This window comes from Zalophus californianus, chromosome 4 (genome assembly GCF_009762305.2).
Source record: "Zalophus californianus isolate mZalCal1 chromosome 4, mZalCal1.pri.v2, whole genome shotgun sequence".
NCBI lineage: Eukaryota > Metazoa > Chordata > Mammalia > Carnivora > Otariidae > Zalophus > Zalophus californianus.
Window position 1 is genome coordinate 23,595,485 of NC_045598.1, and position 20,988 is coordinate 23,616,472.

The 20,988-nt window shown below is 43.3% G+C and overlaps 1 protein-coding gene across 1 annotated transcript in view; it reads right to left on the minus strand.

Annotated features, from left to right (window-relative positions):
* Positions 1 to 4,927: 4,927 nt before the first annotated feature.
* SNRNP40 (small nuclear ribonucleoprotein U5 subunit 40) overlaps positions 4,928 to 20,988 on the minus strand; it is a 33,043-nt gene continuing 16,982 nt past the window's right edge. The window contains exons 6-10 of the mRNA XM_027583765.1: positions 15,520 to 15,640; positions 13,280 to 13,362; positions 11,636 to 11,697; positions 6,313 to 6,416; positions 4,928 to 5,582 (exon numbers count right to left, since the gene is read on the minus strand). Of these exons, the coding sequence (XP_027439566.1) occupies positions 5,533 to 5,582; positions 6,313 to 6,416; positions 11,636 to 11,697; positions 13,280 to 13,362; positions 15,520 to 15,640 (420 nt within the window). The 3' untranslated portion in view covers positions 4,928 to 5,532. The remainder of the gene's footprint in view (positions 5,583 to 6,312; positions 6,417 to 11,635; positions 11,698 to 13,279; positions 13,363 to 15,519; positions 15,641 to 20,988) is intronic.

Genomic DNA, 20,988 nt, shown 5'->3' on the forward strand with positions numbered 1-20,988 from the left:
GGAAAAATGTTCCACGCTCATGGATTGGAAGAACAAACATTGTGAAGATGTCAGTGCTACCTAGAGCAATCTACACATTCAATGCAATCCCCATCAAAATACCATCCACTTTTTTCAAAGAAATGGAACAAATAATCCTAAAATTTGTATGGAACCAGAAGAGACCCCGAATAGCCAGAGGAATCTTGAAAAAGAAAAGCAAAGCTGGCGGCATCACAATTCCGGACTTCCAGCTCTATTACAAAGCTGTCATCATCAAGACAGTATGGTACTGGCACAAAAACAGACACATAGATCAATGGAACAGAATCGAGAGCCCAGAAATGGACCCTCAACTCTATGGTCAATTCATCTTTGACAAAGCAGGAAAGAATGTTCAATGGAAAAAAGACAGTCTCTTCAACAAATGGTGTTGGGAAAATTGGACAGCCATATGCAGAAGAATGAAACTGGACCATTTCCTTACACCATACACAAAAATAGACTCCAAATGGTTGAAAGACCTAAACGTGAGACAGGAGTCCATCAAAATCCTAAAGGAGAACACAGGCAGCAACCTCTTCGACCTCAACCACAGCAACTTCTTCCTAGAAACATCGCCAAAGGCAAGGGAAGTCAGGGCAAAAATGAACTATTGGGATTTCATCAAGATAAAAAGCTTTTGCACAGCAAAAGAAACAGTCCACAAAACCAAAAGACAACCGACAGAATGGGAGAAAATATTTGCAAATGACATATCAGATAAAGGGCTAGTATCCAAAATCTATAAAGAACTTATCAAACTCAACACCCAAAGAACAAATAATCCAATTAAGAAATGGGCAGAAGACATGAACAGACATTTTTCCAAAGAAGACATCCAAATGGCTAACAGACACATGAAAAAGTGCTCAACATCGCTCGGCATCAGGGAAATCCAAATCAAAACCTCAATGAGATACCACCTCACACCCGTCAGAATGGCTAAAATTAACAAGTCAGGAAACGACAGATGTTGGCGGGGATGTGGAGAAAGGGGAACCCTCCTACACTGTTGGTGGGAATGCAAGCTGGTGCAACCCCTCTGGAAAACAGTATGGAGGTTCCTCAAACAGTTGAAAATAGAGCTACCATACGATCCAGCAATTGCACTACTGGGTATTTACCACAAAGATACAAATGTAGGGATCCGAAGGGGTACATGCACCCCAATGTTTATAGCAGCAATGTCCACAATAGCCAAACTGTGGAAAGAGCCAAGATGTCCATCGACAGATGAATGGATAAAGAAGAGGTGGTATATATACACAATGGAATATTATGCAGCCATCAAAAGGAATGAGATCTTGCCATTTGCAACGACGTGGATGGAACTGGAGGGTGTTATGCTGAGTGAAATAAGTCAATCAGAGAAAGACATGTATCACATGACCTCACTGATATGAGGAATTCTTAATCTCAGGAAACAAACTGAGGGTCGCTGGAGTGGTGGGGGGTGGGAGGGATGGGGTGGCTGGGTGATGGACATTGGGGAGGGTATGTGCTATGGTGAGCGCTGTGAATTGTGCAAGACTGTTGAATCACAGATCTGTACTTCTGAAACAAATAATGCAATATATGTTAAGAAAAAAAAAGAAGAAGAAGATAGCAGGAGGGGAAGAATGAAGGGGAGTAAGTCGGAGGGGGAGACGAACCATGAGAGACGATGGACTCTGAAAAACAAACTGAGGGTTCTAGAGGGAAGGGTGTGGGGGGATGGGTTAGCCTGGTGTTGGCTATTAAAGAGGGCACATTCTGCGTGGAGCACTGGGTGTTATGCACAATGAATCATGGAACACTACATCAAAAACCCCTAATGATGTAATGTATGGTGATTAACATAACAATAAAAAATTATAAAAAAAAAGGAATAGGGGTTGTCTTTTAAGTCTGGCCCCTCCCTTTGTCCTGGGACACAGCTGTCAAGACCTAAAGTCTCTCGGAAGGAGCAATTCTGTCCGAACTCAAATGGCCTGATGGCCTTTCCCTACGCCTCCACTGCCTGCAGCCCCAAATTGCTCAGCTTTCTCTCTCTCACACCTCAGTTTACCGTCCATGCACTTCTGAGATATTAACAAGCAGCAGACTCCAGGTCTATCAGTGAGAAATGCATAACTGGAGTTTTGCTGTGAAGAATCAGATTCCTGACATGTTCAAATCCACCTCCCTCAGAGCTCAGCCCACAAAACTCAACCACCCAGCGCAAAAGAAGATTTGGTTCTTTAAGTGCCAATGGTATTAAGTGCGAGAGACTGTGGAAGTCATAAAGGGAAATTAACTGAAAACCAGAGATGCCATTACTCATTCGGGAGCAATCTATCTCTCCCAAAGTGAGAATACAATTTGCACCCTCTGGGGATGTTTTATACTCAAATCTTTATTCCCCAGGCTAGCGCTGCTATTCCCTTCAAATTCTAAATGGTGCTGCTATTTCCTGCTAATGGCTTCTATCCAGCCTTTGAAGAAGGCACTTGGGAGGGGCAAAGAGGCTGAGGTTAGAGGAAAGCCCTTGCAGTCTCCAGGGCCTTGGTTCCTCCTAGTCACAGCCAACTTCTCAAGGGACTGGTAGGCTTTGAAAGTGCAGTGTTAAGGTTCAAGTCTTGTTCTCCCCTAAGCCAAGAGAGAGACAGAAGATGGGGGAGGGGCCTGGTGCTTGAGAGGGATTTGGGAGTAAAGTCTGAGAGTGCTAGAGGTGTGAAGACTAGCTTGCCAACCATTTTTAGCCAAATCTGTTCTGGTTAAAGGCATAACCTTCTGTATAATTATTGCTCACGCCTAAAATCTGAGTCACTATTCCCTGTGAAGATTCCTCTATAGTTTTTTTTTTTTAGTATTTATTTGACACACAGACAGAGAGAGTGAGTGAGAGAGCACAAGCAGGGGGAGTGGCAGGCAGAGGGAGAGGGAGAAGCAAGCTCCTCACTGAGCAAGGAGCCTGATGTGGAACTCAATCCCAGGACTCTGGGATCATGACCTGAGCCGAAGGCTGATGCTTAACGACTGAGCCATCCAGGCGCCCCTATAGTTTGTGTTTTAAAGACTCTGAAACAGTACTGCAGTAAAGCTGATTGCACTTTATCTAACCCAGTTTCCCCCCAAACTTATCTGGGCATGGGCTCTTTATGTCCTAATGTCCCTAACGTATCAGGTAAACTGTTCTGTAGAATACACTTTAGGAAACCTTAACCTATAGGATCTAGTACATGAAGGACAAACTCTCCAGAATTTGGCTCCAACTTAACTCTGCAACTTTCCTGTCCCCACCTCTGACCAAGCTGAAGTTCTTTTGGTTCAGGAAATGCATGAAGCTTTCAAGCTTGTGCCCGTAGTCTTGTGCCTGTAGTTTCTTGGAACGCACATGTTCTTTGTCCACCTGGCAACACCCTTACCCAATCTCTAAGTCCCAATCTGAGCATGATCCCATCACCTGTGAGACTTACTGAACTCTGGCAGGCACAATAAATTACTTTGTTTCCAGTACACTTTATTCAAATTTCATTCACTCTATTAAACGTAAATGGTTTGACAGCTTTACCATCCCGTTGGTTCCTTCATTAATGACTTAAATAAATCTTGGACGTGTGCTCACTTAAAACTATCCTCTCTCTCTTACAACTTGAGATAAACAGATGACTCAGGTTTGGGAGCTATATGTATAAAACCAAACATGTTCCAAACAGGTGGCAGGTGTGAAGACCTCTGGGTTGAGACAGGAGGTTCTGAGAAGACACACACCACAACCCCATGCCAGATGGGATTCATCAGTGCCAGTGTGTGTGCTGGGCGCAGTCATCCAGTGATCCAGGGACAGAGTAACCTGTTTTGAGGGTAGAAAGCAACTAATAGCATTTCTTAATGTCCCTGTCAGTTTAGGAAAGACAGAAAAGGAAGCAGAAGCACAAAAAAGTCATGACGATGTCATGTGGTCCAATGACACCACAACTTGATCATATTCCTTCTGAGTTGAGTTTGATGCAGCATTTCAGCCGGCCACTCCTATTGGCTGAGGCTGCCCCCAATCTAATGCCCACCAGGGGCCCTGACTGTAGGGACCACTGCTCAGAATAGTGCTTTTGGCAGGAGGCAAAGTAGAAAGAGACCTTGGTCATTAAAGATCGTGTCAAAGTATACAAAAACTAAGTTCTTTTTTTTTCCTTTTTTTTTAAAGATTTTATTTTTTTAAAGATTTTTTATTTATTTATTTGACAGAGAGAGAGAGCACAAGCAGGGGGAGCAGCAGGCAGAGGGAGAGGGAGAAGCAGGCTCCCCACTGAGCAGGGGGAGCCCGATGTGGGGCTTGATGTGGGGCTCAATCCCAGGACCCCGGGATCACGACCTGAGCCTAAGGCAGTCACCCAACCAACTGAGCCACCCAGGCGCCCCGATTTTGTTTATTTATTTGACAGAGAGAGACTACAGTGAAAGAGGGAACACAAGCAAGGGGAGTGGGAGAGGGAGAAGCAGGCTTCCCGCAGAGCAGGGAGCCTGATGTGGGCCTTGATCCCAGAACCCTGGGATCATGACCTGAGCCGAAGGCAGACGCTTAACAACTGAGCCACCCAGGCGCGCCCCAAAACTAGGTTCTTTTAGATCTTATCACCTCTTGACTGCTATGCGTCTACTAGGAGAGTAATTGTTTGTTATGAGTAATTATTCTCTGGGAATAAATCTTCATGAGAGTAAATCTAAAAAGACGAAAAGGGGGGAAAACCCCTAAACATCCCTGTAAATAGCATCTTGGGAGTTTATTATTTCTTTTTTTAAAAGATTTTATTTATTTGAGAGAGACACAGCGAGAGAGGGAACACAAGCAGGGGGAGTGTGAGGGGGAGAAGCAGGTCTCCTGTGGAGCAGGGAGCCCGATGCGGGGCTTGATCCTAGGACCCTAGGATCATGACCTGAGCCGAGGGCAGACGCTTAACGACTGAACCACCCAGGCGCCCCGCATCTTGGGAGTTTAAATGGATTGTATCCCCCTGGCCCCATCATGCCCAGCTCAGATTTACAACGATCAAGCTTCAAAGAAAAGACAGCAATAAATCCAATCCACATGGCTCTTGTAAAAAGGCATCTACTTGGTTTTTAATACAAAATGACTCAGAGAAACACAGAAAGAAAAATATACAAGCCAGTTATTGAATTAAAAAAAAAATCCCCAACAAACATATTTCAGTCACATTCCCTGTTTTTGGCCTGGATTAGGAAACAGGAAACTACAAACCAATCCATGTCTGTCTCTTTGAAGAAATCTTCCTTAAAAAAAAAAAATAGAGGAAAACCCCAAACAGTCCCTGAAATCTGTCCGGTGGTTTTTAGAGGCTATTGTCAGCTTGCCTTAATCATCCGGGTGGAATAGGATACCAGTGGTTGCTGGAATATGGCCACCTCCTCCTTGCTTTTTGCTAGGAATGATCTTCATCTGAGGGAGGCTGCTGGCCTGGGCACCACTGGATGCCACTTATGCCACCTGAGGTCTCAGGGTCAAGCAGCCAGTGGGTCTTCCATTCCGTGTCTTCACTGAATCTCCCCCATATACAGTCTCTTGTCGCTGGATGCTGAGAGAACTGAGGTGAAGAGAATGGAGAAGATAACTGGAACTAATGAAGGCTCAAGGAGACTTGGTGCTCAAGGGCTCTTGTGTCAAGAGCCAATTTTGGTATAAAAGAGCAATTGGATTTAGCTTAAATTCCCCTCCTCTTCAACACTACTCACAGGAAACTGTAGCCTGGCTTTTCAATCCAAGTCCTCTTGAAACCACAGGGGTGGACTGTGCTATGGGAAATGCATTACCAGGATCTAAACCCTGATGTCCCATGTCAGCCAAACTCTTTGAAAAAGACCTTCTCAGCCATTCTAGGGAAGAATCAATGTCTGTGCCAGTCATTTTATAAATGTATTTTTGCTTGTTATAGTTAGCCCTGGAGAAAGTTACATTCTCTCCTTAAATTCAAGGCCCATTGTTTAATTAGCTAGCCAATAAAATGTTAAGTTGTAATTTATAGCTGAATATTAGAAAATATTATTTATCCAAATATGTCACTGAAACACAGACTTGAAAGCAAGTAAACTTAAGAGAACTAGAAACAGATTAATCAGGCTCCCTTTGAGATTAAGAAGAAGATGGAACATGTTCTTCCCATCACCATTTAAAACCATGGCGAGACTGTCAATGGACAGCCATAAAGGCTACCTGGAAATTCACATACAACAGATATCCACCTCTGCCTTTCTATTTTCAGGGCCCCTTTAGGGAGATTCCCAGTTTCCGTTTCCCCAAAGTCAGGACAGACTTACTGATGGGCTCATCGGGGTGGAAAGCCACTTCATTGATGGAGCCAGCATGTCCAGGCAGCTTATACAAAATCCTCCGGCTTGTGGTATCCCACACATACACGAACCTGCAAGATATCATAAGGAGCAATGCTAAAGCTTCCTAGAGCTGAGGGGAGGGTAAAGGCATGGCTTTTTAAGAGAAATGGATGCAAAGATTTACTTACATACCCATATTTACTGAACTGTGTTCTGGCATTTGGAAACTAGAAATATAGATTCTGAATAAGGGATGGATCCTACCCCTGAGTAACTGAACAGAGATATAGGAATAACTAAAACTATAAGCATTACTGGTATTTCAAACATAAGTTTTTTTTTTTTTTTAAGATTTTATTTATTTATTTGCCAGAGAGAGAGACGGCAAGAGAGGGAACACCAGCAGGGGGAGTGGGAGAGGGAGAAGCAGGCTTCCCACTGAGCAGGGAGCCCAACACGGGGCTCGATCCCAGGACCTTGGGATCATGACCTGAGCCGAAGGCAGATGCCCAACGACCGAGCCACCCTGGCGCTCCTCCAACATAAGCTTTTGAGATAGGAAAGAACATGGAGAAGAAAGACAGTTTTTCCTACGGTCCCCACACAGAAATCTTCAAAGAGCACGTGATATTCATCCAGGAGGTCTTTTTTTTCTTTTTTTAAAGATTTTAATTATTCATTTGAGAGAGAGACAGAGACAGAGAGAGAACAGGCAGGGGGAGAGGGAGAAGCAGACTCCCCACTGAGCTGGGAACCCAACATGGGGCTCGATCCCAGGACCTGGAGATCATGACCTAAGCTGAAGGCAGATGCTTAACCACCTGAGCCACCTAGGTGCCCCCATCCAGGAGGTCTTACAGGTAATCCAACTTATGGCAGGCTGGGAGCCTAGGCTGCAGATCCATTGGAGCTTCTCAGTACTGCATTCAAATCACAGAGCCCAGAGAAGGGACAGAAAATTTCTGCATTATAAAACAACCCAAATAGGGGCGCCTGGGTGGCTCAGTCGTTAAGCGTCTGCTTTTGGCTCAGGTCGTGATCCCAGGGTCCTGGGATCGAGCCTCACATCGGGCTCCCTGCTGCGAGGGGAAGCCTGCTTCTCCCTCTCCTACTCCCCCTGCTTGTGTTCCTTCTCTCGCTGTGTCTCTGTCAAATAAATAAATAAAATCTTAAAAAAAACCCACAACAAAACCGCCCCCCAAAAACCCAAATATATATTCCATGACTAGACCAGCTAGTCTAAACTCATTTTACAGATAAGAAAGCTAAGGTGACAGTTCATCAGTGGCTCAGTGGCAGAACTAAAACGAGAACTCTTAATATATTCCAGTATTCTTCTTTCTCCTACTACCCTCAAACATCTTCTATTTCCCCTGACCCCTCAGTTCTTTTGACCTTCAACCTTGCTTGGGTCATTTTCGGCTGAAGGGTAAAATAAAGAGACATGATCTTCATATGACCATGCAAAAATAATCCGTTGGTAAATTTATTTATTCTTTTAAAAAAGATTTTATTTATTTATTTTGACAGAGAGCGACACAGCAAGAGAGGGAACACAAGCAGGGGGAGTGGGAAAGGGAGAAGCAGGCTCCCCACAGAGCAGGGAGCCCGATGTGGGGCTTGATCCCAGGACCCTGGAATCATGACCTGAGCCGAAGACAGACGCTTAATGAGTGAGCCACCCAGGTGCCTCTGTTGGTAAATTTAAAGGGCTGGTGGTTTTCGAGCAGGTTATAAATATTGTTTTGTTCAGTCCACACCTAAAAGGGTACAGTTACCAGTACTTGATTATAAAATGCTTGGTGCTGATGTGACATTACACTTTGGGTCTAAAATACAACTTAATATGAGCTTCTTATTTGCAATGTTTAGCTCTCAAGGACTAGACTCAATAGGAACTAAATAAAAGTTCCAAGCAAGATGGGAGGGAAACAGGAAGCCCATCTGCCTCCAGACTCCTTGGCTCTGATGTTCATGCTCTCCCTATGGTTTTCTTTCTTGCTACATGCAAATAATGCCCTCATGAACCCAGCCCAGGATGATACAGCAGAGTAACAAAGTCTGAGCTCAGGAGTCCGAAAGACCCGGGCTCAAGTCTCATGCACCCATTTACTCATTAAGTAACCTTAGACAAGTATTTAACTTCTCTGAGCTCCTCTCTCCTTAACTGTGATGACGGAGACTACACTGATCCCGTAGCTTGGTTGAGAGAAATGGATGAGATGATGTATGCGAAGCATTTGGCACAAGAACGACAGCTGTTATGACGAATACATTCATCATCACAACAGACGAACATGAAGACAATAGGCTGACTAACTCATGGCAGACAGACTGGCCAGTCTTCCCACAGTCCTGGATAGGAACTATTGAAGGGTTTTGATTTTGAACATGAAGAGGGAGGTGATTTGCAAGTAGAGAGAGGAAACTTGCCAATTCCAGGCCAAGTTGAAAAGCAATTTTCTTTTTTTTTTTAAAGATTTTATTTATTTATTTGACAGAGAGAGACACAGTGAGAGAGGGAACACAAGCAGGGGGAGTGGGAGAGGGAGAAGCAGGCTTCCCACCAAGCAGGGTGCCCGGGGGCTCGATCCCAGGATCCTGGAATCATGACCCAAGCTGAAGGCAGACGCTTAACAGCTGAGCCACCCAGGCGCCCCTGAAAAGCAATTTTCTGAGGATACATTTCCCAGGAACATAAAAGCCAGAAACCCAGATCTCCAAGGGTTTACTTGAAGGCCTCACTCTCCATGGCCACCAATTAGATGCTAAATTTAGAGGGGTTCCTTGTCCTCCCCTTACTTTGGCATGGCCACATTCAGCAGGAACCAGGTTCCTTATATAACAGAGTTGCTTGTTGACTTGGGGCTAATTGGCAGGGTGGCCTGTGAAATGTGGCCAACCCCAGCAGGGAGACATACAGCCTGTGCCCAGGCCAGAGCCATGAGGCACACATGTAAGGTTTAAAGGAACAGTGGGGAGGGGAAGAGGACACTGAAAGAAAGGACCAATGGCAGCAACAAACCGCTCAGAAGAAAAGCTTAGGCAAATATCACTTAAAAGCTTAACTACATAACAAAAGAGATCTTTTCTGAAAATGATGTAAAAACACTTAGAATGGTTCTTACTCTGTCAGAATGCATTTTAGGCTGTGGACCTGTTTCTTAAGGTCTTCCTTAGAAACCTGACTACTGAAAATCCCTTAGATTCCCTCCGCAAGGCAGCTTTCTACACCACCAGGATGCAAACCAATGTGGCACTGTTTGACCTGGACCCCTGACCCCTAGAAAACACCCCACTACTTGACCTTTTATCTCAGCATTCAGAGTGCCTAGGGAAAAAAAAAAGTGAACTCTGGAATCTTCAGGTATGTTCAGCATTGTTCACAGGCAACAAGGTGTGGGAACAGACCAAAGTGAGGCTTCTCTGTGGCTGTGCTAGGGCCCCAAATAGAGGAGAAAACTCTGAGAGTCTAGGCTAGCCCAGGGAAGGCCTCATGTTTATCAGATGGTGCCTGTTTTAGAAGGGTAGTAGGGTAGTAGGAAAACCTCTAAACGGAGAGAAAGATGGGTTAACCTAAAAAAGGTTAAGACATCGCCCGATGGAAGCTAAACCCAGAGTCTGCCATCAGAGGGCCTTATCATTCTTCACCATTCTGCACCTGTGAGCCATCAGCCTAGGCATGGGCACCCGCATCCCCACCTCTGACTCCCTCCCAAGGACATATCACCATAGATGGACCAAACGCAGCAGCATTGGACAGAAGAATTCTCCCTTCTTTCTCTCTTTTTAAGATTTTATTTATTTGAGAGAGAGCATGACAGAGACAGAGAGAGAGAGCATGAGCAGAGGGGAAGGGCAGAGGGAGAGGGAGAAGTAGACTCCCCACTGAGCAGGGAGCCTGATATGGGGCTGGATCCCAGGACCCTGGGATCACTACCCGAGCGGAAGACAGACGCTTAATCGACTGAGCCACGTGGGCGCCTCATCTCCCTTCTCTTTCTAATTAATCGCTGAATGGCTGAGCCAGTTTATTTTTTCTCTTTCTAATTTATCGCTGAATGGCTGAGCCAGTTTATTTTTTCTCTTTCTAATTCATCGCTGAATGGCTGAGCCAGTTTATTTATTTTTTATTTTTATTTTTTTAAAAGATTTTATTTATTTTTTTGTCAGAGAGAAAGAGCACAAGCAGGGGGAGCGGCAGGCAGAGCAGATAGATGGGAGAAACAGGCTCTCTGCCAGGCAAGGAGCCCGATGTGGAACTCGATCCCAGGACCCTGGGATCTCCTGGGATCATGACCCGAGGCGAAGGTAGACACTTAACCAGCTGAGCCACCCAGGCATCCCAGGCTGAGCCAGTTTAAACTGACAGCTAGGAAAGTCTCATAGTCTCTGAATTCAGCCCGGGGTTGGAAAATACCTAGCTCACATGCTGACACAATCGGCATCTAGCAATCATGGCACTTTCCCTATTGTACCTGCACCCTGCCCCTATCATCCTCAACACGGGCAGCCATTACCAACAGCTGAGTTGATATGTAGGCTAAGATTTGAGTGCTGTCCTTGAGTTAGGAATTCATTCATGTAATATTCACTAAGTGCTTAGAATAGGTCAAATACCGCTCTGGGTTCCAGATGACTAAGACTCATTCCCTGACCTCTGGGAGCAAGTAATTTAGTGATGGTGCCCCACTCTGTTTGTCTTAGTGTTAGATGTAATGAATGCTGATAAAGGTTCGATGTGGAAGGTGTGACGACAGTGCAGAGTAGAGAGTGATTAGTGCTACCCCAAAGGAAAAGGAGAGACAGGGCCAGGGCAAGTTTATAGACAGAACACAGAGGTGATTTCTAGAGTTAAAGAAATCTAGAGAATGGAGGAGAGGGGACAGGAGAGAGAAGCCTGGAGGCACAGGGGTGTTAGGACACGGAAAGTTCCATGTAAGTGAAGCACTGTGGCAATGGTGGGGGAGGTGAGTACAACACGTATTTGAATGAACTGAAGCATAGGAGAAGAATCTGATGAGGGAAACTGGAGCCAGATAAGGAGCCTAGATTTTACTTTGATGGCAAAGGGAATCCAACAGAAGTAAAGAAAGTGTTTACCCTCCAGGTCGAAAATGAATCCACAGAGTGGAAATGATGTGCTTGTCTGATGGGATCTTCAGGCCCCTCACAATGCACACAGCTTCCTCTCTGAGGACAGCTATAACTCTATGTCTGCTCCAGCTTGGTATCTGCACTTAATGGATTACACACAAGGTACCTGGAGAGATTCATCATTCTTCACCTCACACCCAGTAATCCTTACCTGTCAGCTGAACCAGCTGCTATCTTGCTTCCATCAGGTGACCAAGAGCATCTCAGAAGATTCTATAAAGATGAATAAGCAGGAATTCAATGAATACAGTAATGTACCAAACCCCTCTTTATTAGACTATAAAATCACTGAAAGACTTTAAATTTCTTTCTTTTTTTCTTTTTTGAGGGGAGGAGACGGGAAGAGGGAGAGAGAGCATCTTAAGCAGGCTCCACACCTAGTGCAGGGCCCAATGTGGGGCTTGATACCACAACCCTGAGATCATCACCTGAGTCGAAATCAAGAGTCGGACGCTTAACCCACTGAACCACCCAGGCGCCCTGAGACTTTAAATTGCAATTACCTTATAGTCTGTGGCCTAAGACTGCATACTTTATTTCATATAACATACAAACCAACTGTAGAAAATGCTTAATTTACAGTAAATTAAGAGTGGACCTGGCAACAAAATTTTATTCTGCCTACAAATAGAGCTTCCCTTTGCTCCATTAATTTTGATCCTCATTAATTTTATCTTGAAGGAAAATAAAAAACCAAATTCAACAAAAAATAAGATTTGATTTATTAAAAAAATTTTTTTTAGATTTTATTTATTTATTTGGGAGAGTGAGAGCAAGAGAGAACAAGTGGGGGGAGGGTCAGAGAAAGAAGCAGGAGTCTGATGTGGGGCTCAATCCCAGGACCCTGGGATCATGACCTGAGCCAAAGGCAGATGCTTAACTGACTGAGCTACCCAGGCACCCTAAGATTTGATTTATAAAGTGAAACTGAATCAAATAGATTCTCAAAAGAAAAACATATGTCTATATTAACAAATTATCTGGAGGAAAAGCTGCTATCAGGAGCTGACCCAGGACGGGGGCACCTGGGTGGCTTAGTCATTAAGTGTCTGCCTTCGGCTCAGGTCATGATCCCAGGGTCCTGGGATCGAGCCCCACACCGGGCTCCCTGCTCCACGGGAGGCCTGCTTCTCCTTCTCCCACTCCCCCTGCTTGTGTTCCTGCTCTCGCTATCTCTCTGTCAAATAAATAAATAAAATATTAAAAAAATAATAAAAAAGAGCTGACCTAGGATGTGAGTACAGAAAAAATTTCTCTCAAACTTCGGGCCATGGTCCTTACTGAGGAGAGGGATGTAGTCTTAGGGCCCTAAGAGCTGGTCACTGGGAAGGTGAGGGAAGCCACCTGGGTAATAGCCAGGAAGTCTGGGTTCCATACGGAACACTGAGCTGAGGGTCAAAGTTTCCAAGGAACTAAAAGGATAAGACTATCTTGTTGAAGTCAGAAATCTTAAGTTAATCTTAAAATCTTAAAAAAAAGGGGGTCCCATCACTACCTACCTATGTGACTGCCTTCCTCCCTATGCTTCTATTAGTTTTATTTCTGGCAAGAACAGTTTTGATGAAGAACAGTGTTAACTGGAATGCATCCCCTTCTTAGTAGAGCTACTGCCCTCTATCCTTAGCACCAACCCCTTTTTCCCCCCTGAATTGAGATATAATTGACATAGAACATTGTTTTAGTTTTAGGTGTACAACATAATGATTTGATGTATGTAAATATTGGTTTTAGCACCATCTTAAATGTATTTTTGACTCAAATGGACAGTAAAGTTCTTTTGCCATGCAGAACTCACCTTCTCAAAGTTGTGCACATTTCCTTGAAATATCTTCACACACCTCTCTTTAGGAGCAAATGGCCGGACATCCCAGACCCGCACTGCAAACAGAGCAAAACAGTTATGGGGCAGAGGCCTCCTTAGAACCCAGCTGGAATCAGTATCATGTCAATGACAGATGCTGTTTCCTGGGTGAAGGAAAGCCAACATGGTATATTATAAGGTACATGGTGAGGCTCATTTTTTTTTCTAACAGACATAAAATGCATTCAAATTCCATTAACAGCGTCTAAGGGCAAAGTGGAAAGCAGAGGGGGCAGGAAGGGGAAATGCCAAACACATTGCTGGGGGTCTGCAACAGAAAGTAGCTGGGTGTGACATTAATTTCAACAAAACATTGGCAAATGATTCCTTTGCCAACCCAAAAAAGCCATATTTAACAAAGCTTTGATATGACAATCTAAATACCACTGACTACTGTGACAATCAATCTATAAAAACCAAACTCAGGACTAATTTTGCTCATAGGGACACGTGACAATCTGAACTTGAGCAAGGCCAAATATATTGAGAGTATTATACTAATAATTAGAAAAAGTGAACTCTGATTCTCATTCTAGCTCTGTTATAGATATGGGTGGTATCAGGTAAAAATTGAGGTGGTGATTTGGTCTCCTCTGTAAAATGAGAATACTACTTGTTCTTTTTCTTTTTTAAAATAGTACTTTAAGGATCAAATAAGACAATACATGTGACAGGGCTTTAAAAGAGTAGAGGCAATAGACAAAAATAAGAATTTTGTCATTTTATTATATAGCCATAACAAAAAATTCTTTTTATTTTAATAACCATTTAGGGAACCTCATCTTTTCTTACTGTGAACACAATGCTAGAATTAGTCAATGGTAAATACATCAAAATCAGGATATAAACACGCATGATAAACAGTAGCTACAGCTGTTGTTAACAAATGCTGTATCGATACTGGAATTCAAGTGATGTCATTTTAACTGAGTGTAGGAAACGTAACAATCCTAGGATTCAGACAGGCATAGGAAGTGAAGGTAGGTGTGAAAGTCTGCTATTGAGCTGAGAATACTGTCAGAAAGTAAGGGTGTTCATTCATTCAAGAACTACTTATTCAGCACTCCCTGAGTGCTAGGCACTGTTTTCATTACAAAATGTCAGTGAAAGCATTTCAGTTTCTGACAAGCCTATGAACTTGTACACCAGAGGGGGGCCATCTCTAAGCTCTCTCAATACTAAGCATATAATCCACCTTCCTTTTTTGCTATAGTAAACCCATCCTCCCATGTGGCAACTCAAAAACAAGCAGAGAAGAGTCTGTGTGAATGCAGAATCTTGCAACATTTTACTGGGCACACTTCCCATCCCACCAGTGTTTTGGAGTGGGGAGGGAGGACACACTGGCAGAAAGAGTGCAACTCTACCAACAGCTCACTGGTCATTCAAGTTTGGTTCTCTCTACAATGCTCGAGAACTGCTTTGGCTGGATCTCAACAAACTAATAATCACCAAGAGTTTCTCGTACGCTGAATGGCTCCATAGCATACCAGAGCTGAAACAGGTCTTAAAAGCTATATGCAAAGTTTCCCGGGGATTAGATGGCAGATCTGAGACTAGAACCCTGGCTTCTTTTTTAAGATTTATTTATTTGAGAGAGCGAGAATGAGAGAGAGAGAGTACATGAGAGGGGGGAGGGTCAGAGGGAGAAGCAGGCTCCCTGCTCAGCAAGGAGCCTGATGTGGGACTCGATCCTGGGACTCTGGGATCATGACCTGAGCCGAAGGCAGTCGTTTAACCAACTGAGCCACCCAGGCACCCCTAGAATCCTGGCTTCTTGACCATATCTTCTAAAGCTTTTCCTTTCTTTTTTTTTTTTTTAAAGATTTTATTTGTTTGACAGAGACACAGCGAGACAGGGATCACAAGCAGGGGGAGAGGGAGAAGCAGGCTTCCTGCTGAGCAGGGAGCCTGATGTGGGGCTCGATCCCAGGACCCTGGGACCATGACCTGAGCCGAAGGCAGATGCTTAACGACTAAGCCACCCAGGCGCCCCTAAAGCTTTTTCCATTACAATGTGTTCTCCCAATTGCCCTGGCAGAAACATGCGAACCACCCTTGACTCTTTCCTTATATCCACATTTATCCCAGTACACATTTCTAGCACCCAATGCCCACTCTCCTTGAGGTCCACAGTGTCTGCGCCCTTGGAGAACTTTCCTTTCCATAGTTACCTGTATTGTCCATTGCATTGGACAAGAGATAAGAGCCTTCAGAACTTAAACTCAGGCCAGTCACTGAATCTGCATGGCCTCTCATGGTGTAGGTTAGCTTGTTTTGGCGCAAGTCCCAGACCTACAAAAACAAAAACTCCCAGAAATCAAATTGAGAATAGCAAAGAAACATAGTTACTGAAGAGTCAACTGCCTGGAGAAACTGGTATCCCTTCTCAATCTGGCTGTGGGCCCAGTATTTAGCACAAAATAGAGGATTTCTGTCAAGAGGAAAAGAACTCTTTAAAAAAATTTTTTTTTTTTTAGAGAGAGAGCATGAGCGGGGATGGGGGTAGGAGCAGGGGGAGAGGGAAAGAGAGAATCTTTTTTTTTTTTTTTTTAAAGATTTTATTTATTTTTGAGAGAGCAAGCACAAGCAGGAGGCGCGGCAGGCAGAGGGGAGAGGGAGAAGCAGGCTCCCCGCTGAGCAGGGAGCCCGAAACAGGACTCTATCATCCCAGGACCCTGGGTTCATGACCTGAGCCAATGGCAGATGCTCAACCAACTGAGCCACCCAGGCGCCCTGGAAAGAGAATCTTAAGCAAACTCCATACCCAGTACGGAGCTGGAGCCTGATGTGGGGCTCAATCTCATGACCCTGAGATCACGATCTGAGCCAAAATCAAGAGTCGGACGCTTAACTGAGCCACCCAGGCACTCCTCTTCTCTTTCTAAAAAGGGAATCAAACTTACTATGTCTGACTAAAGGGCTATAAACCTATATAACTTAAAACTTACGTAGTTTATATATATAACTACATATAAATTACATATAATAAATGTATTTATTATATATAACAAATTTTTAATATAATAAAGTTTAACTGGGCGCCTGGGTGGCTCAGTTGGTTAAGCGACTGCCTTCGGCTCAGGTCATGATCCTGGAGTCCCGGGATCGAGTCCCACATCGGGCTCCCTGCTCAGCAGGGAGTCTGCTTCTCCCTCTGACCCTCTTCCCTCTCGTGCTCTCTATCTCTCATTCTCTCTCAAATAAATAAATAAGATCTTTAAAAAAAAAAATAAAGTTTAACAAAAATTAAGAATTTGCAAGGGTTATTCTTAAATCATAACAAAATGTATTAGGAATTAAAAAACTAAGTAGCATTTCAAATGCTTAAACTATGATTCTCAGCAATTATAAGTAAACTATTAGAACTACAGAAAAACAAGTGAACATCATTTGAAAAGGGCATTATGAGGAGCACCTGGGTGGCTCAGTCGTTAAGCATCTGCCTTCAGCTCAGGTCATGATCCCAGAGTCCTGGGATCAAGCCCGGCATCCGGCTCCCTGCTCGGCGGGAAGCCTGCTTCTCCCTCTCCCACTCCCCCTGCTTGTGTTCCCTCTCTCACTGTGTCTCTCTCTGTCAAATAAATAAATAAAATCTAAAAAAAAAAGGCATTATGATTACATGGAAATATATATAAGAAGGTAATACACAGAAATACAACTGCTTAAAATTTTTCATTTAATGTCGTTATATGTACACATACACACACACACTATGGAAAAGCATATTTATTAAAAAGAAAGATAAACTATAGATTCATTGTCATCTGGGTGGGAAAGGTAAAAAAAACAGTTTGGCTAAAAATAACCCTATGTCAAAACAGGGAAAATAAATGGTTCATTAAGTTATGGCCCATAAACATACTGCAACACTATGGGATCTCATGCTAGAGATAGTAGAGCACGGGCACCTGGGTGGCTCAGTCAGTTAAGCGTCTGCCTTTGGCTCAGGTCATGAACCAAGGGTCCTGGGATGGAGTCCTGCTTTGGGCTCCCAGCTTGGCGGGGAGCCTGCTTCTCCCTCCCCCTCTGCCTACCGCAACCTCTGCTTGTGCTCGCTCTCTCTCTCAAAAATAAATAAAATCTTAAAAAAAAAAAGATAGTAGAGCAGAGCAGAAAGAGTGAGGATTTAGGGTCAGACTGACCAAGTCCTAAGAGTTATTGGGCCACTAACCCTCTCTAAGCCTGCTTCTACTCTGTAAGATGGGGATAACAACATTTACTTCCTATGGCTGTTGGGAAGATTAGAAATAGAATGCTTAGCAGATGCCTGGTACACAGCAGGACCTCAATAATTGGTAGCTATTATTAAGCAACTCCTAAAAATAACTCTGAAGACCAAATGTAAAAATGTTCCAGTAATAAGCTATTAAGCTAACAGGAAAATGCAAAACAGTATTTATATTTACATAGACTGCAACTATGTAAAAAAAAAAAAAATAATAAAGCCAAAAGGAATGGTCTGGAATGTCATATGGAAAAAGAACAGAATTTTGTTAAGGTCATTGGTGTAATACAGATTTTCCTCCAAATTTGATTTAATACTGCCATGTAGTTTTTCTAAGTGAGTATTTTTTTTGCTGCCTGTTTAAGTAAGGCACTTCTCTTATCTAGAAATGAGTTTGGTGTTGTATGTCAAAGCAATACATAAGACAGACAACTCCACTTTCCCCATCAATAACTCACTCATGTGTGGAAACCAACACACTTTATGTACAATCATTTTTGAGTCAGGATGTTTGCTGCCTCAATAATCAGGAAAGCTTGAAATGGCTGACATTTTTTTTCAAGCTATTGTTCCTCCTCTTCAGAGAAGACATTGTTGAAGTCTTTAGCTTTTTTAGGAGAGAATGCAATGTGCCATCCCTTATAGCACTTGGGCACCATTTCCAGACCTTCTTTCTTGAGGCCTGCACACATTGTTTGTGCACAGTCAATGTGTATCTGAGATTTGCGGCAGAAGAACTAATTTAAGCAAGATATTTTGCAAGTGCCCAAATCAGTTTTCAGTGAATGTTTGGGCATCTGGTTAGTGTGCATCAACACTATGAGTTTTCATGCTAGAAACAGTATAGCAGAGTAGAAAGTTTTCCCAAGTTTTTGGAGTACTGTGTACATTCTAAAAAAAAAAAAAAAAAAAATTTCCAGGGTGCCTGGGTGGCTCAGTAGGTTGAACGTCTGCCTTTGGTTCAGATCATGATCTCAGGGTCCTGGGATCGAGCCCTGCATAGGGCTCTCTGCTCAGCAGGGAGTCTGCTTCTCCCTCTCACTCTGCTCTCGCTCCCTCCCTCTCAAATAAATAAATAAAATCTTTAAAATTAAAAAAAAAAATTCCTGAAAACAAAGCACTGGCAAAAAAATTTAAGTATTTGTAGACAGAACAGATTTTTATTTATTTACTCATTTACTCATTTTTTTTGAGAGAGCAAGAGAGTGCACACACGTGTGCACACAGGAGCTTGGGGGAGTGGTGGGGTAGCAGATTCCCCACTGAGCAGGGAGACTGACATGGGGCTCGATCCAAGGACCCTGGGACCATGGCCAGAGATGAAGGCTGACACTTAACTGAGTCACCCAGGCATCCTGCATGTGACTCTTGACCTAGGGGTCATGAGTTTAAGCCCTACATTGTATGTAGAGATTACAAATAAATAAATAAACTTAAAAAAAAAGAAAAAAGAAAAAAACAACATATAGGGTAAGTAGGAACTAATTCACCAAATTATACAGAACAAGAATCAGGGAACTTCTGAAAGAAATATGAAGGTCATTCATTCATTCATTTTCTAAGTAGGCTCCACACCCAACATGGAGTCCAATGTGGGGCTTGGACTCATGACACTGAGATCAAGACCCGAACTGGGATCAGGAGTCAGATGCTCAACTGACTGAGCCACCCAGGTACCCCTGAAGGACAAACTCTTAGAAAAAAGCTAGTGATATATGTAATTACTATACTTACGGAACTTTATTTACACATTCTCTGTATGAGATAAATTTGGCTTTCAGAACAAAGCTGAGATTAGCTATCTGCAGAAATCACCTACCCTGAGAGGTGTAACATACAGTGTGTGTCTGAGAGGACATGGAAAACCTTCAAATCCTAAAAAGGGATCGGGTACCCCTTAAGGCCTACAGCATAATTAAATATATCTGTTTAGAGAAGACCCAGGAACAGTCTAGGATAAAGAACGTGGCATAAGCCCCACAATATGTCATAAGAAGGCCTTCCTAGCACTAGAGTATTCTTTTTTTTTTTTAAGATTATTTATTTATTTATTTGACAGAGAGACAGCGAGAGAGGGAACACAAGCAGGGGGAGTGGGAGAGGGAGAAGCAGGCTTCTGACGGAGCAGGGAGCCCAATGTGGGGCTTGATCCCAGGATCCTGGGATCATGACCTGAGCCGAAGGCAGATGCTCAATGACTGAGTCACCCAGGCGCCCCACAAGAGTATTATTCTTAAGCTAGTCTGTCCCCACAGCAGAGATGAGGGCATCACATTCTCAGACCTTAAATAAAAGAAGCAGTCTCAAAAGGTTACATACTATATGATTCCATTTGTATGATATTCTAGAAAAAGGAACTATATAGAACAAAGAACAGATCAATGGTTAGAATGAGTTAGGAATGGAAAGAGGGTTTGACACAAGTGAACATTACAAAATTTTGGGGGTGATGGAAATTGTTCTATACCTTGTTTGTGGTAGCTACACAAATCTATGCAAGCATAAACATTCATAAAACTGTACACTAAGCAAACTTTATTTTGCCATATGTAAACTTTAATAATTATTTTACTATTTTTTTTAAAGGGAATTCTTTTTTTTTAATGTAACCTCTATGTCCAATGTTGGGGGCTTGAACTCATGACTCCAAGATCAAGAGTCTCATGCTCTACCAACCGAGCCAGCCAGGCATCCCTAATAATATATATATATCTTTTTTTTTAAAAAGATTTTATTTATTTATTTGACAGAGAGAGACACAGCCAGAGAGGGAACACAAGCAGGGGGAGTGGGAGGCAGAAGCAGGCTTCCCGCAAAGCAAGGAGCCCGTTGTGGGACTCGATCCCAGGACCCTGGGATCATGACCTGAGCCGAAGGCAGACGTTTAACGACTGAGCCACCCAGGCACCCCCTAGTAATAATTTGAAAAGTATGAAAACTATAATAGCTTAATGACACTAACCTACTGTCATGTGTATAAGATGCCCTCTAGTGATTCAAAAGCTAATGCGCTCCCAAACTTCTCTCTGGGAAACACTGCATTAGCTATTAAGAGATCTAATTAAGTTCCCATGCCCTGATTCAACATTCTCCATACAGTTATAAGGTAGAAAAGGGATGGGAAGTTAAATTTTGGAAACGGTCAATTTTCAAGTATTATGGGACATCCAAGTGGGGGAATGCCGAGAGGCTGGTTGTATACAGGGGTCTAGAGCTGAAGATCTGGGCCAGAAATATAGATTCAGCATAGAGATGTCAAAGTCAGAATTAGATGAGAACTGTCCAGGGAAAAGGTATATATGAGAAGCACCTAGGAAAAGACCTTAGGGAATATAATGACATTTAAGGTATGTATAGAGAGAATGGCTCACAGAGGTATCTGAGAACGATGCCAGAGAGGTAGGAGAGTATGCTG